The sequence below is a fragment of the Perognathus longimembris genome, chromosome 8 (genome assembly GCF_023159225.1).
Source record: "Perognathus longimembris pacificus isolate PPM17 chromosome 8, ASM2315922v1, whole genome shotgun sequence".
NCBI lineage: Eukaryota > Metazoa > Chordata > Mammalia > Rodentia > Heteromyidae > Perognathus > Perognathus longimembris.
In genome coordinates this window covers 27,510,745-27,528,108 of record NC_063168.1, presented here as the reverse complement: position 1 = coordinate 27,528,108, position 17,364 = coordinate 27,510,745, and the positions used below count along the sequence as shown (strand labels likewise).

The following is a 17,364-nucleotide window of genomic DNA, read 5'->3' as shown; positions in this document are numbered from 1 at the left end:
TGGATTCACCAACGAATTCTACAAAACCTTTAGTGATGAGCTAATACCAATACTCCTCAAACTCTTCCACGAAATAGAAACAGAGGGAGAAATCCCAAACACATTCTGCAAAGCCAATATCATACTCATTCCCAAACCAGGCAAAGACCCAACAAAAAAAGAGAACTACAGACCAACATCACTAATGAACACAGACGCAAAGCTCCTCAATAAAATATTAGCTAACAGGATCCAGAAACTGATCAAGAAAATCATACATCATGACCAAGTAGGCTTCATCCCACAGTCACAAGGATGGTTCAACATCCGTAAATCAATCAACATAATTCACCACAGAAACAGATCTAAAATTAAGAAGTACATTTTATCTCAGTCGATGCCCAAAAACCCTTGGACAAAATACAACATCCATACCTATTAAAAGCTTTGGAGAGAACAGGAATAGATGGAACATTCCTCAAAACAATAAAAGCCATATACAAAAGACCAACTGCTAATATCATATTAAATGGAGAGAAACTTAAATCATTCCCCCTAAACTCAGGAACAAGACAAGGATGCCCACTCTTCCCACTTCTTTTCAACATAGTGCTGGAATCCCTAGCCATAGCAATAAGGCAAGAGGAGGACACATCAAAGGGATCCACATCAGCAAGGAAGAAATCAAGCTATCCCTATTCACAGACGACATGATCTTATATCTGAAGGACCCAAAAAACTCAGTCCCCAAACTCCTACACCTAATAAACCATTGTGGCAAAGTAGCAGAATACAAAATCAATCCACAAAAGTCAGCAGCTTTTCTGTACACCAGGAATATACAAACAGAAAAGGAAATTATGGAAACAATTCCATTTACAGTAGCCAAAAAAAGAATAAAGTACCTAGGGATCAATTTAACCAAGGACGTGACGGACCTATTTAATGAAAACTATAAAAATCTAATAAGGGAAATCAAAGAAGACACAAGGAGATGGAAAGACCTCCCATGCTCATGGGTAGGCAGAATCAATATAGTGAAAAGGCCGTATTGCCCAAATTGTTATACAAATTCAATGCAATACTTATCAAAATCCCAGCCACATTCTTCACTGAAATAGAGAAACCAAGCCATAAATTCATATGGAACAGCAAAAAACCTAGAGTAGCCAAAGCAAATCTAGGCAAAAAAAGCAGTGCAGGAGGTATCACAATACCAGACTTCAAGCTCTACTACAAGGCCATCATAACAAAAACAGTATAAAAACAGATCGGAAGACTAATGGATTAGAATTGAAGACCCAGAAATAAAACCGCACTCTTACAGCCAACTGATATTCGACAAAGGAGCTAAAGACATACAATGGAATAAACATAGCCTCTTCAACTACTGGTGCTGGGAGAACTGGGCAGCCATATGCAGAAAACTCAAAGTAGACCCAAGCCTATCACCATGCACCAAGATCAACTCAAAATGGATCAAGGACCTCAATATCAGACCTGAATCCTTGAAACTACTGAAGGACAGAGTAAGAAAGACACTAGAACTTATAGGCACAGGAAGGAACTTCCTGAATAGAGTCCCAGGGGCACAACAAATAGGGGAGCGACTCGACAAATGGGACTACTACAAATTAAAAAGTTTCTGCACAGCTAAGGACATAGCCACCAAAATAGAAAGACAGCCAACGATATGGGAAAGGATATTTACCAGCACAGCAACAGACAAAGGCCTGATATCTGTCATCTACAGAGAACTCAAAAAACTAAGCCCCTCCAAGCCCAATAAACCTATTAGGAAATGGGCAAAGGAGCTAAAGAGAGACTTCACAAGAGATGAGATAAAAATGGCAAAGAAACACATGAGGAAATGCTCAACATCCCTGCTAGTAAAGCAAATGCAAATAAAAACAACCCTGAGATACCACCTCACTCCAGTTAGAATGGCCTATACTGTGAACTCAGGAAACAACAAATGCTGGAGGGGGTGCGGGGAAAGAAGAACCCTTCTCCATTATTGGTGGGAGTGCAAATTAGTACAACCACTTTGGAGAACAGTATGGAGGTTTCTCAAAAAGCTCAATATAGACCTACCCTATGACCCAGCCATACCACTCCTAGGCATCTATCCTAAACAGCAAACCCCAAGATATCAAAAAGGCATTTGTACTTCCATGTTTATCGCGGCACAATTCACAATAGCCAAAATATGGAAACAACCCAGATGCCCCTCCACAGACGAATGGATCCAAAAAATATGGTACTTATACACAATGGAATAATACTACATAGCGATTAGGAATGGTGAAATATTGTTATTCGCCGGGAAATGGTCAGAACTTGAACAAATAATGTTGAGCGAGACAAGCCTAGAACACAGAAAACAAAGGGGCATGATCTCCCTGATATATGACTGTTAACAAAGGGAGACGGAGAGACAGTAGAGACCAAGTCTGTGAAACCAAAAACTGCTTGTCAAATAGTATTCCCCACAGGATTGGGGCAGCAACCCAACAGTATGTAACTAAAACCAAACAATTCCTCAACATATAAAGGTCAAAAATTGACCTCTCAGGGGAATACAATAGCTCAAAAGCTATGTATGTACGTTCATATAAGACTACTGTCGACATATGGTCTAATATCGACATTATATTTAAAGCCCTAGGCGAACTTTCTTGGTCGTGGCCACGTGGCTACTGTATATGGTCTTGATACATTGTATATTGTATATATGTCTACCTGACCTAGAAAAGAGATAGAAAACAGGACGTAAGATATCACAAGAAATGTACACACTGCCCTACTATGTAACTGTACCCTTTTTGCACAACACCTTGTCAAAAAATTTGTGTTCAATTAATAAACAAATAAATTTAAAATTAAAAAAAAGAAGCTTAAATAGAAGGCTCATGGACCAGGCAAAAGCATGAATGCAAGACCCTATTCACAAAGAAATCAAGTAAAAATAGCTAAGGTAGGTAGACCATCTGCCTAAAAAGCAAAGTCTTGAGTTCAAATCCTAGGACCAGAAAACCAAACAGCACTACCAAAAAGGAGGAAAAAAATGTAGAGGGGAGGGGGGGAGAAGAGGAGGAGGAGAAGAAGGAGGAGGAAGAGGAGGAGATAGTAAAGGGGGGAAATGACAGGTTGGGGATTTGGGAGTGATTTGGTAGACAGAATTTATGCTGAACTGAACATAAGATGCGGCAAACCAAGAAAAAGCATTAACTGAAGATTGGAAATAATGACTTTATGATATCAGCCTTAGAAAGCTTAGTGGTAGTACTTGGGCACTGGTGGCTCACTCCTGTAATTCTACGTACTCAAACTGATATCTTTGGATCAAGATTAGAAACCAGCTCAAGCAGACAAATCCAAGAGATGTTTATCTCCAATTAACCAGCAAAAGCCAGAAGTAGACTATGGTTTAAGTGATAAAGAACCAGGTCTGAGGAAAAAAGCCAAGGGAATGAACAAAGCCCTGAGTTCAAGCCCTAGTACAAGTATAAAATAATGATAATCATCCTTAAATTAGCTGGCATGGTAATACATATAATCCCAGCACACAGATGCAGAGGCAGAAAGATTTGAGTTCAAGGTTCAGTTACACAGCAAGGGGAGAGCAGTCTAGGTTATACAAGAAGACCCTCAACAGAAATCCACAAAAAAAAAGAGGAGGTAGTATCTAATGTTTTGGCTTAGTTAAACCCCAAAGGCCCCAAAACCAAGAAAGCCAGTTTTGTAACTTTCAGTCTGGTATCAAAAGGCTGAGAACCTTGGGAATCCACTAGTGAAAGGCCACAGAATCAGGGGGTGCAATGCACATCAAAAGAATGGTCTCTTAGCTTTACAGCAAACAAATTTGCCTTACTCTGCTGCCTTTTGTTCAATCAAGAACTCTGCCAAACTGAGTTGGCTAGTGGCTCATGTCTGTAATCCTACCTACTCAGGAGACTCAGATCTGAGGCTCATGGTCCAAAGCCAGCATAGTCAGGATAGTCCATGAGACTCAAAATGGTACAGCACCAGCCTTGAGCAAAAGAGCTCAGGGACAGAGCCCAGGCCCTGAGTTCAAGGCATACAACCAACAACAACAACAAAAAACCCTCAGCCAACTGGACTTAGTCCATCTATTCTAACTTCTTCCCCACACAGCCTCACAGACATATCAAGATATTCCTTAATTTAGACAGGTTGCTAAGAAGGTAAAGCAAAATATTTTTCATGAACCAAAATGAAAACATTTACTATCTCCTTTTCCCACATACCTACAGTTGTTGGTACAGTGTCAGGCGATACCCTCAACATTCTCAGATTTGAAGAATGATGTTCCGAGTCTCTAGTTGGCTCATGAGGAACAAATGAAGGCAATGTAGATGAAAATGATTGATCAATGCACAAATTCAAATGACTTACCTATTTGAAAAAGGAAGAAGTATAAGATTAATTTCAGACTTCATTGGCTAAAAAAAAACTCAGTTTAACAATGAACATTGAGCAATTTTAAACTGTAATTAAGATTAAAGTCACAACCCTCCTGAACAGGTCATACCTTGTTTAAACTCTAAAAATACTCTACACAACAAAGATTTATGCAATGTAAAATGATATAGCAATACTGGGGAAACTTCTTGACACAAAGTACACTTATTTTTTATTATCTTCAAGCAATTGTGCAAGGGGGGTGACAAGGCTATTTATGAATATATATTGATCAATGTCATACCTTTCAAAATTCTCACCCATCCCTCCCCTGCCCACCCTTTCCCTCACTCCTCTTAATTTTGTAGGATATATATTGAATTCTTGACTGTATTTCCTCCCTTCTTCTCTTCATTCCTTCTATCCCTTTCCCCTTGATCCTACCCCACTCCTTTTAAGTACTTATTTCCTGGTGTTTGTTTCATTGAACTTTGACTTGGCCTTCCTAAGGAATTACACAACTTGAGTTCTCCTTTTACCACCCAACATACTTACTTATAAGTTTATAAGCTAAATCTGGTTTCTACATATAAGGGAAAACACACATCCCCTTTGTCTCTATGGGCCTGATTTACTTCACTTAACCTAATTTTTCCCAGGTACAAAGTACAAACTCTTTTAAGTTTTAATTCGTCCCATTCAAGAGACTTTTTTTTTAGTATACCTCATTTACATATGTATGTATTTATTAGTCATTATATACAGAATTTTTAAGAAAGCACATGTGTTTAAGTTTCTCCTTGCAGCTTCCAAATTAACAAGAAACCTTAGCTTAGGAACACTGCACAGGCTCCTGAGCTCAAGCCCCAGAACTGCTCTGAAGATGGCCTTTTCCAAGACACCACAGAACTTTTTTTTTTTTTGGGGGGGGGGTGGGGGTTGCTAGTCCAGTTCTTTTTGGTGCTATTCTGGGGACTTGAATTCAGAGCTTGGGTGCTATCTCAGAGGTTCTTGGCTCAAGGCTAAGAAGACTCTACCACTTGAGCCACAGCTTCACATTCAGCTTTTTTTGGTAAGTGTCTCATAGATTTTCCTGCCTGGACTGGCTTCAAACCTCAATCCTCAAATATCAATCTCCTGAGTAACTAGGATTCTAGACATGAGCCACAGGCACCAGCTTGAACTTGCTTTTATAGTCTGAAGCAAACATTCTTTTTACATATTCCTAGATATCAGAAGACCAGATTATAAATCGTAAGTAGGTATTAGAAAATATAAGTGGGTGCTTTACTTTCATTATTACTTTTCAACTACAATATACCTTTTCCTACCCATGAGAAATGTCAAGTAGAAAAACTTACAGATTTGTTCTCCTTAGATGATAGTTGTAAAGTAGGCTGCCAATTCAAGGAGCTCTCACAAAGATCATCAAGCAAGTTCTCTAAAGTTGCTAGTTCAACATATTCACCAGCAGTTAAGTTATATTGATCACATGTCTAGGAAATAGTAAAAAAGTAAAATAACATTTCTAAAACAATACTAGAAAAGAAAATATTTTCTAAAATTATCATTTCAGTGTGACTTACTTTTCCTTGAAGTTCAACTTTTTCACAGCACACAGCAGCATTTTCATCCAGGCTATGGCATTCAGTGTCACCATCCAGAGTAATGACATCAGACTTAGGCTTCCCATGCAGGTCCTCTAGAAAACAGGAATCATTTTGCATAATTGTATGTATAGTAAAACAGATCTCCTTGGCTCCTATGGGCCAAGGAATTTCACCTTGGCCTATATCAGCTTTCAGCAATGTCTCTTGGTCAACTATAATATATGTTTTAAGGATGCATTAACAGTCAGTGGTAAAGCACCGTATGACTTTGCATCATATGCCACCAAGTTTGCTGAGAAGCTGCTTTCTGCAGCTGCAGGTAAACCTCCAATGGCATTACTACAATTTACATCCTTACCCAAATTATGGTCTGAGGAATCTGCAACTTCTTCAAAGGTCTGCTGCTTTAAATCTTGTTTCATTGGACAAATAATGTTTGAAGATCCTACCTTCTTTGCAAAATCAAGAACAGAAATGGACTTTATCTTCCCAGTGGGAAGAAACGGTTCATTGTGTTTGTCACACTGAAATAAAGCTGACTGTGTTTTCCCTTGACCAATAGCCTGGTTTTCACTTAAAGAAACAGATGGTTTATGCTCTGAAATAACAAAATGTGGCTTAATGAACATGTTCTGAGGAGCATTGGGGGATGATTTTATATTTGGATACCAATGTAGGGAACTAACATCATATTCTTTATGCAACAATGATTTTGAAGCTGCTGGTTCACACACCCCAAAAGTAGACTGATAGTCTGGATCCTTAAACTTATCAGAGAAAGAATTTTCATCAGTATATTTTAATAGGGAAAGATGTGAATTTGGGGATTGTCTCTCTTGTCTGTCATCTGTTAAGGATTTATTGATGTCAGTTTGGATTTCACTTACAGTAATGTCTGTCTTTGAAGACTCAATAGAGGCAATAATAGCCTCAAAGGCTACATTTTCAGTAGCATCAATATTATCCTCACCAAAAATAGAAGGTGCCTTTTGGTTTCTTTCCTCTTCAAAATACAGTGGCTCTGAAGTGTCATCCACCTTGAATTTAACTGTCTGAAGAGGACCAGCAGAAGCCTTAGTCTTAGAGATATCATGTCCCTTGGAGCATATATGAGCTTCTGAAACCCGTCCAGAATTATCCACAACTACAACATTCTCAGCATACTTCATCTCTGGAGAAGTAGGATATACCTCTGAAGAAGCCAAATTACTTCTAGGCTCATTTTGTTCAAAATATTGGGACAGCTCTTCCTGCAGATCTTCATTTCCTTCATAACCCTCCAAAGAATCCATCTTTTGTTTCACCTCATTCTCAGCTGGAACTCTTGAATCAACACTCTCAAAATAATGACTATCAGGGGTCACGGGAGCCCCTTTTTTTCCTCTTCTTTCCAATAAACATCGCAAGAAAGAATATGATCTTTTACTAGGAGGAGGAGGAGCAACTTCTTGTGGAAAACAAATATTGTCTGTATTGTTTAGACATGTTTCTACTTGCTGTAAAGCTTCCTCTTTCCAACACTGCAGATGTTCAGAAGAAGCATCAAAACTCTCGTTTGACTTAGTAGCTATATTTTCATCACTAATGTCAGATAAAGTTGAAATTGAAACTTGGTCTTTTTCAGCTAAATTGTTTTTTGACTGCTTTGTATTTTTTCCTGTTTTCCATGACATATATGAACAAAGAACATCGTAACTGTCAAAGTCTTTGGGGGTTTTCAGATCATCAAGAACATCAGAGGAACCATGCTCTTCGTTCTCTTGCTCAGGAGATAAACAAGAATGCTGAGACCCAATAGTGGTGCTACTTATAAGTGGATACTGAGATACACTAAAGCAACTGTTAACCAAATCTGAAGATCCTTCTGAAGTAGCCTGGAGCAAAGCTTCACTAACTTCTGACGGTCGGGAAAACCATTCAGTATCTTCAGATTTATCAGGAATTCCTCTGAAATACACAGTTAAAAACAAATAACATCTTAACATTTAATTTTTAAGTACTACTACAAAAATATAAACCTGATGTCACCGAAACCAAGTTTATTTGAAAGTATGTTGTTTTTTTTTTAAGTATGTCAAAAAAGAAAATTCAGCCAGGTGCTGGTGGCTCATGCTTTTATATCTTAGTTTCTCCTAGCTGAGATCTGAGGATTGTGATTCAAAGCCAGCCTAGGTAGGAAAATAGCATGAGACTCTTCCAATTAACCACTACAAAGCAAGAAGAACATGGGGCTGTGTCTCAAATGATAGAGTGCTAGCCTTGAGCAATAAAGCTTAGGAACAGCACCCAGGCTCTGAGTTCAGGCCTCAGGACTAGCACCAAAAAAAAATATCTTTTTAATTTCAAATTTCTATAAGGTGGCTAATGAATGAATGAAGAAAATTTTACCAGAAGGTAAACTACCACCCTATTTTCCAGATATTACCTTAGACTTCTCCTAAAATAGACAAGAATCTGATTTCCTATATTTCAAAACAAATGATTTTATATAGAAAAATTCAAAATAGTCTCTTAAAAAGCTCTACTATTTTAAATGCTCATCCACTACTATTTAATACTCATTAAACCTACTTATTTACTATTCATCTATCATGCTTATGAAAACAATCAAGTAAGCTACTCCCAAAATAAAACAGCAACTTAATCACTGGTTAACAATCTATTGTGCCACAGAGCACTCTTCATAAAAGTACCAATAAAGTAATGCTTAGCATAAAAGACAAGAGGAAATTTTTACTTTCTAAATATCTAGTTTTTAATTAAAGGTTGAGTTTTTATTTCAGTTCTGAAAAGAAATGTTTGTGGATAATTCAACGTATGGTTTGAAGGATTTCCTCCAATTATGATTTTTCTGAAAGATATAAACTTGTAATTTGTTTTGAAAAATTTTATTACTTCAGATTCACATGTACTACAATGTAAAATGAACTAACTAGGCTGATCTACTAACAGCTGACCAAAATCAAAGCGCAGAAAAGGCTTGTAATGAATGCTTTGCTGCAGAATAAAGTTGAGAGGAAAGAGGAAGATAATGGCAGAATGGAAAACCTCAGAATAAGGAAAATCCAGTGCATCTAACCAACTCAGTGTGCTTGAAATGCTAGGATACTTTAGAAATATTTTTAAATAAACTACAGTTACCTGGCACCTCTCTACAGATACATTACCACCATGTTAATACTTATTTAGGACCTTGTTACCTTCATGAGTGTATGGTAAGAAAAATCAAATCCCAACTTATTCAACCTTAGACTGAAGTCCTTAACTACTTCAAAATTCAATCTTAGACTGGAGTCATTAACATCTTATTCTAAGAAACAGTAGAAGCTGGGCGCTTGTGGCTCATTTCTTTAATTCTAGCTACTCAGAAGGCTGAGATCTGCAGATCAAGGTTTCAAGCCAGCCTGGGCAGGAAAGTCCATGAGACTCATCTCCAATTAAAAACCAAAAAGTCAGAAGTAGAGCTGTGGCTCAAATGGTAGAACACCACCCTTAAGCAAAAAAAAAAAAGTTCAGGGACACCACCCAGACCCTGAGCTCAAATCCCTCCCAAGAAAGAAAATAAATGGTAGGAAGATTAAAGGAAAATAAATAAACCACCCTACCTCAGAGGTGCAAAATCTAGTTCACTTTGGTGAAATAAGGAATCAGGCCCAAACTCCTGGTCTTGTGTCAAACATGTCAGCAAAGGCAAATCAGGAGTAGCAAAGTTATCCTGTATTACTGGAAAGTTGCAAATATAAAAGTACTGAGCAATCTGAAATGAATTCTTTGACTTACTTATGAAATACTTTAAAGTATCTAAATATGTTGCTATCTGAAAGTTTCTACAAACATAATAATAACAGCATCAGCTACCATTTATTGAGCCTGACTTGGCCCAAGCACTTCACATACAACATTTTATTGAATACTCATCACAACCTTGAATGACAGGTACTCTTATACTTACCTTATCAGTAAAGAAACATGACTATAAAATTTAAGAAGTATTAATTAATTTGCCCCCATTTAAGTATTTTTAAACATCACAGTGAAATTAAATTATAAGTATTCTAACTCCTTAGCAAATATGAAATTAAGTATTTCTTAACTATTATAAGACAGGAAGGAAGGGAGGAGGGAGGGAGGGAGGGAGGAACGGAGGAAGGAAGGAAGGAAGGAAGGAAGGAAGGAAGGAAGGGAGGGAGGGAGGGAGGGAGGGAGGGAAAGAAAGAAAGAAAGAAAGAAAGAAAGAAAGAAAGAAAGAAAGAAAGAAAGAAAGAAAGAAAGAAAGAAAGAAAGAAAGAAAGAAAGAAAGAAAGAAAGAGAGAGAGAGAGAGAAAGAAAGAAAGAAAGAAAGAAAGAAAGAAAGAAAGAAAGAAAGAAAGAAAGAAAGAAAGAAAGAAAGAAAGAAATGCAAAATCATATGCAACCAAGTGCTGGTGGCTCATCCCTGTAATCTTAGCTATTTCGAAGATTAAGAACAAAGGATCAAGGTGAGAAGCCAGACAACTAGCATTAGAAATTGCACAGAATACTATGCAATGGTGTTATTTTGAAAGTTTTTTTTTAATTTTTCAGCTTTAGAAATCCAAGAGTCTGAAATCAGGAAATTAGTGGTTAGAGGATAGCCCAGAGAAAATATTGTGAGATTCCCATCTCAACCAACAACAACAACAAAAAGCTGGGAATGGTGGATGTACCTCTCATCCCAGCTATGTTAGAAGCTTCAACAGGAGCGTCTCCAGGCTAGAGGTATAGTAGCTCAAGTGGTAGAGAACCTGCCTAGTAAGCACAAACCCCAGTACCATTAGAAACAAAAACAAAAATTTATCAGCTTTAAGTTCTAATGTAGAAAATATCAATAATCCAGATAAACAAAATTCTTTGTAGTAGTTTAAAATGTTTAAGGAAGACAGGCTTGAGTGGCTCATACCTGTAATCCTAACTACTCGGGAATCTAAGATCTGATTATCACAATTTGAAGTCAGCCCAGATTAGGGAAGTCTATAAGACTCTCATCTCCAATTAATCACCAAAAAGCTGGAAGTATAGCTTATGGCTCAAGTGGTAGAGCATTAGCCTTGATCACAAAAAGCTCAGGGAGACAGCTGGAGGATGCCGGTGGCTCTCACGTATAATCCTAGCTACTCTGAAGGCTGAGATCTGAACATCACAGTTCAAAGTCAGCCCAGGGGGGCTGGGAATATGACCTAGTGGTAAAGTGGTAAAGTGTTGTCTCATATATATGAAGCCCTGGGTTCGATTCCTCAGCACCACATATACAGAAAAAGTGGCGCTGTGGCTCAAGTGGTAGAGTGCTACCCTTGAGCAAAAAGAAGCCAAGGACAGTTCTCAGGCCCTGAGTTCAAGCCCCAGGACTGGCAAAAACAAACAAACAAACAAACAAACAAAAACAAAAACAGCCCAAGCAGTAAAGACCATGAGATTCTTGTCTCCAATTAACCACCAGAACCCCCGGAAGTGACTCTGTGACTCAAAGTGGTAGAGTGCTAACCTTGAACAAGAGAGCTCAAATGACAGTGCCCCACAACCAACCAAAAAAAAAAAAAAAAACCAACAACTCTGTTCAGGGACAAAAGGCCAGGCAGGCCCAGCACAAAAATAAGCGCGGGGGGGGGGGGGGGGGGGGGGGGAGGGGAAGACACTAAGAGACTTCTGCCTTTGAAGAAAAAAAAAACTCTTGTGATTTTGTGTCATCTTATAAAAGCTCCATTTACTGGGTGACATTGTCCAAAATGTAATCTTTACCTGACTTATGTAACTGTAACCCCTCCATACATCACCTTTATAGTAACAATAAAATAAAAATAAGCTTGGCGCCAGTAGTTCACATCTGCAATCCTACTATTCAGGAGGCTGACATCTAAAGAGCGCAGTTCAAAGGCAGCCCAGGCTGCGAGACTCTTTTATCTCAAATTAACCCATAGAAAACTGGAAGTGGTGCTGTGGCTCAAAGTGTTAAAATACTATCTTTGAGCATAAAGCTCAGGGACAGAGCTCAGACACTGAGTTCAAGCCCTACAACTGACAAAAATAAATAAATAACTCCTATTTCATTACCCTTACACATGTACAAACCAGACATGAAGCCTTTGTTCTCTATTCAATCATACAACTATAAAACTAAAAGTAAATATTAGTGGAAACAAAATTTATAGTCAGGTGCTGTTGGATTACACCTGCAATCCTAGCTACTAGGAGGAGGCCAAGATCTGAAGGGTCATTCATGGTTCTAAGCCAGCGCAAGCAGAAAAGTCTGCTTGTCTCCCTTCTAAAATAACCAGCAATGCCCCTCCACAGACGAATGGATCCAAAAAATATGGTACTTATACACAATGGAATACTACATAGCGATTAGGAATGGTGAAATATTGTTATTTGCAGGGAAATGGTCGGAACTCGAACAAATAATGTTGAGTGAGACAAGCCTAGAACACAGAAAACAAAGGGGCATGATCTCCCTGATATATGACTGTTAACAAAGGGAGACAGAGAGACAGTAGAGACCAAGTCTGTGAATACTGTATATGTTCTTGATACATTGTATATTGCATATATGTCAACCTGACCTAGACAAGGCATAGAAAAACAGGTTGTAAGATATCATAAGAAATGTACACACTGCCCTACTATGTAACTGCACCCCCTTTGCACAACACCTTGTAAAAAAATTTATGTCCAATTAATAAAAAAAAAATAAAATAAAGTAAAATAAAATAACCAGCAAAAAAGCAGGACTAGAGACATGTCTCAAGTGGTAGTCATCAGAGCAAACAGAGAAAACACAAGACTCTGAAATTCAAGCCCCAGTACCTCCAGAAAAAATTATTTATAAAGACAACATATTTAAAATTAATTCAACTTTGTATTTTCCTAAAACTAAAATTGTTTTTCTCAATACAAATGTAATAGTGGTTTCTACTGTATACTTTCTTGATTTTAGAATGTCTACAACTGCATACATTTTCGAGCCACTTTCGAGCCTGAAATTGTCAATAAGCTCAGCGTTGTCTTCTGCCCTGGCTTCAACAATACATTCTCACTCCCTCATTCCCTTCACATTTTCCCAATTCTTCACTGTCATTGAACCTTTGGTCTGTTTGCTTCTCAGCAAAACTGCGAATTGATGACTACTTCAGTCATAGCTACGTCCTCAATGCCAACTAAAATATCTGCTACACTTTATTCAGAATTATTTATTTACTGAATTCAATGAGAAATTGAGCTGTGTTCATGCTTATAATCCTAGCTACTCAGGAGGCTGGGACATGAGAATCACCATTCAAAACTAGCTCAGGCAGTAAAGTCTAAATTCTACCTCCAACTAACCAACTCATATAGTAAAATCTTTAACCCAGTACTGAAATCTTCTATTATAGAAATTTCTGTTACAATTTTGTTTGACATTTTGCTACGGCATAAAATTCACTTTGTTGCTATATATCCTCATAGAAATTTTTCTGGTATCAAACTGATAAACCGCTCAGTTTAAGCTATGTGATCTCATTTTAACTAGAACATTAAGTTAGCAAGCACTTTTTGTAAAGGCCAGAGAATATTAGCTTTTAAATATTAGGTTGATAAAATAAGACTGTTACACATTATATCCTTTGTTTTTACTTTTTTTTTTTAGTTTTTATTGTCAAGGTGATATACAGAGGGTTACAGTTACATATGTAGAGTAGTGAGTACATTTTTTGTCAAATTTGTTACCTCCTGCTGTTTTTAAATATCTTGAAAATGCCAATGGTAGAGCACATAGCTCAGTGACAGAGCACTTGCCTAGTATGTACAGGTCCTAGGTCCAATCCCCAGCACTACAACAATAATAAATATAAGTTTAGCTGAGGGGCTGGGAATATGGCCTAGTGATAAAGTGCTCATATACATGAAGCCCTGGGTTCGATTCCTCAGCACCACATATATAGAAAAAAAGTAGAGGTGGAGCTGTGGCTCAAGTGGTAGAGTGCTAGCCTTGAGCAAAAAGAAGCCAGGGACAGTGCTCAGGCCCTGAGTCTACTCTCCAGGACTGGCAACAAAAACAAAAAACAAATTAAAAGTTTAGCTGAGCATGCTGGAAAATCGAAGCACTGGAAGGCTGAGGCAGAAGGAGTTCAGAGCAAGCCTGAAGTTCAGAGCAAGTCTTGAGTTCAGAGCAAGTCTGGGCTACATAGAAAGTTTTTTTTTTGTTTTGTTTTTTTTTGGCCAGTCCTGGGCCTTGGACTCAGGGCCTGAGCACTGTCCCTGGCTTCTTCCCGCTCAAGGCTAGCACTCTGCCACTTGAGCCACAGCGCCGCTTCTGGCTGTTTTCTGTATATGTGGTGCTGGGGAATCGAACCTAGGGCCTCATGTATCCGAGGCAGGCACTCTTGCCACTAGGCTATATCCCCAGCCCTACATAGAAAGTTTTAAGCCAGCCTGAACTATTATAGATCAAGACCCTGAAAGGCGGGGGGAGGGGTACGTCTCACAGATAGTACAAAATCAAGCTTTGGTCTGTGGGCTGTAGTTTATAGACCTGACCTCCAGACACCTCATCCACAGTATTGTTGTTTTCTGTTTACTGAATAACCTTTCCAAAAAAGGAGGAAGTAGCTTTCATTTATCTATCTATCCCTAGTATCAAATGCAATAGGCACTCAAACACTTTGTTACATACATGAATGAACTAAAAGTGGGTTGCTTCCTCTTTGACATGACAGCCCTTCAAATGTGATTAAAGTCTTCTTTCTCATCTACCACTGTAAGCTCCTCCCAAAGATACTCGTAATTTTTTAAACATTGTTCTCAAAACACAATATAAAATTGACTTTAACTTAATGTACATTAAAAGCTGACTGTCAATCACAGAATGTTAGCACTGATATCTTGATTTGGATAGCATTGGCATATTTGAAAAGAACTTGCTGAATTCAGTCCTGTCCATGCTTCTTTACAAAACTCTATAAAACCATATTTACAGTTGAATTTCTGGATGACTTGAAAGGCACTTAAAGCTTATTTTTTGTAAGAAGCTAATAAATCTGCTATAATTATACCAAAAAAAGAAAGTAGTAAGATCTTGGAAAAGCAAGCCACTTAATCTCTTTCTCCTAATTTTTTTGGTCCCAAACCTATGGATAACATATACCTAAATTCCTATTTCTTTCCTTATTTGTTAGTGAACATGTTGCTGCAAGAACCCATCATAAGACAATATATGGTTAGTCCACAAATATTTCTGCCAGTTCAGTACTGAAAAGGCACTATTACTAGAAAGAAAGCCAAGTTAAACCTTTCTTCCCTCTATGAGCAATACAGCACAACAAAGTGAGATTCAGTTGCACGGTTAATATATGACCTATACTAGCTGTGCAATGTGAAAACTCAAAATTAAACTAATTCATTCTAGTATAGCTCTACAGAGATCTTCAACTCAAAAAGACTTTTAGCCCCCCCAAAGAGTTTTACAAATGTGAGGCATTGCTACTACTAGATAAAAATACAAAAGCATTACCTAGCAGTGGAGAGCATGAAAGATCTCTGCTCAATTTCTTCACCTGGCCTTCTGACTGGGTCAATACACCTTCTTCCAAAGAAGAAGACTCTGTCACTTCAGGTCTTTCTGCTTTCAAATTAATCCTGGTCTGGGATGTATCCAAGGTTTTAGAAGTTTCTTTTTCTTGTGGAAGACCATGCCAACATTCTGTTCTCTAAAACATTAATTTTAAAGGAAAATACGCTAAGTCATTAATTAATTGAGTTAACATATACATTAACATTTAGATTAAAATGTTCACTCATAGCCAGTGACTCATATCTATATTTAAGCTACTAAGGCGGCTGAGATCAGGAAAATGTCGGTTTGATGACAGCATAGGTAAAATATTTCTGGAGACCTCTTTTAAACCAATAGCTGGGCACAGTGGTGCATGCCTTTCTTCTCAAGCTATGTGAGAAGCTGAGCCTAGAAAGATCATGATTCGAAGCCAGCCTAGAGAAAGTATGTAAGAGTCTATCTCCACAGAGAAAAGCTAGATGTGGTAGTGCAGCTTATGATTCCAACAATGAAGAAAAGCTTAAAGCAGGCAGACTGAGCAAAGCACTGGTGGCTACTCAGGAGGCTGAGATCTGAGGATCACAGCTCAAAGCCAGCCAGGGCAGGAAAGTCCATGAAACTCTTATCGCCAATTAACCACCAAAAGCCAGAAATTATGCTAGCTAGCCATGAGACAAATAGCTCAGGAACAGTACCAGGCCCTGAGTTTAAGCCCTAAGACACAGACACAGACACACACACACACACACACACACACACAGACACAGACACAGACACACACACACACACACACACACACACACACGCTCATATGTACACCCAGGCAGGAAGCAAGACATTTCTCAAAAATATCAAAAGACAGGGGGCTCAAATGGTAAAACACCAGACTAACAAGGCCCTAAGTTCAAACCCTAGTATGGGGGGGGGGGGGGAGTCATAGCTTACTATATTTAAATATTCTAATAGTAATACATTTGTCTTTAAGTATTTACTCTTATACTAGTAACATCCCTAATCTAAGTTGTAGTACACTGCTGGGAAAAAATCATATTGAAAACTAAGGACATGTATTCTTTAGTAATATCTTTAAGTATCTCCCAAAAATTTAAATTCCTGAATGGATGAAAACAAAAACATTGCAACATTTCAAATAAGTCAAAAAAGCTTGGGGCTGGGAATATGGCCTAATGGTAGAGTGCTTGCCTTGCATGCATGAAGCCCTGGGTTCAATTCCCCAGCACTACATGTATAGAAAAAGCCAGAACTGGTGCTGTGGCTCAAGTGGTAGAATGCTAGCCCTGAGCAAAAAGAAGCCAGGAACAGTGCTCAGGCTGAGTTTAAGCCCCACGACTGGTATTAAAAAAAAAAAAGTTATGGGGTTAGTTGGTTCACACCTATAATCCTAACTACTAGGGAAGCAGAGACGGAAAAGATTGTGGTTCAAGGCTGGCCCAGACAAAAAGTTCCCAAGACCTCATCTCAACCAATAAAAGCTACCAATAAAACCATGTGCCTGTCATCCTAGCTATGCAGGAAAATAACTACATAGGAGGATCAGGGATCAGACTGGTTCAGGCATAAATGTGAAGCCCTATATGGAAATAATGAAAGCAAAAGAGGCTAGAGTGTGGCTCAAGCGGTAAAGCGCCTACCTGGCAAGGGTAAAGCCCAGAAATCAAATCCCAGAGTACTGGGGGAGTGGAGAGAGACAACCTCAAACATGTACAGACCGAGGACTTTGTTGTGGTATTAGGAAGCAATCACATCTGTGGTTGGCTATGCCCTGCATGTTTTATTCCTAAATTT

General features: G+C 38.4%; 1 protein-coding gene across 1 annotated transcript in view; it reads right to left on the bottom strand.

Moving 5' to 3' along the window:
• Alms1 (ALMS1 centrosome and basal body associated protein) overlaps positions 1-17,364 on the bottom strand; it is a 146,751-nt gene that overhangs the window by 102,772 nt on the left and 26,615 nt on the right. Inside the window, exons 3-8 of the mRNA XM_048352749.1 lie at positions 15,517-15,712; positions 9,620-9,737; positions 6,373-7,961; positions 5,991-6,106; positions 5,766-5,900; positions 4,251-4,398 (exon numbers count right to left, since the gene is read on the bottom strand). Coding sequence (XP_048208706.1) covers positions 4,251-4,398; positions 5,766-5,900; positions 5,991-6,106; positions 6,373-7,961; positions 9,620-9,737; positions 15,517-15,712 — 2,302 coding nt within the window. The remainder of the gene's footprint in view (positions 1-4,250; positions 4,399-5,765; positions 5,901-5,990; positions 6,107-6,372; positions 7,962-9,619; positions 9,738-15,516; positions 15,713-17,364) is intronic.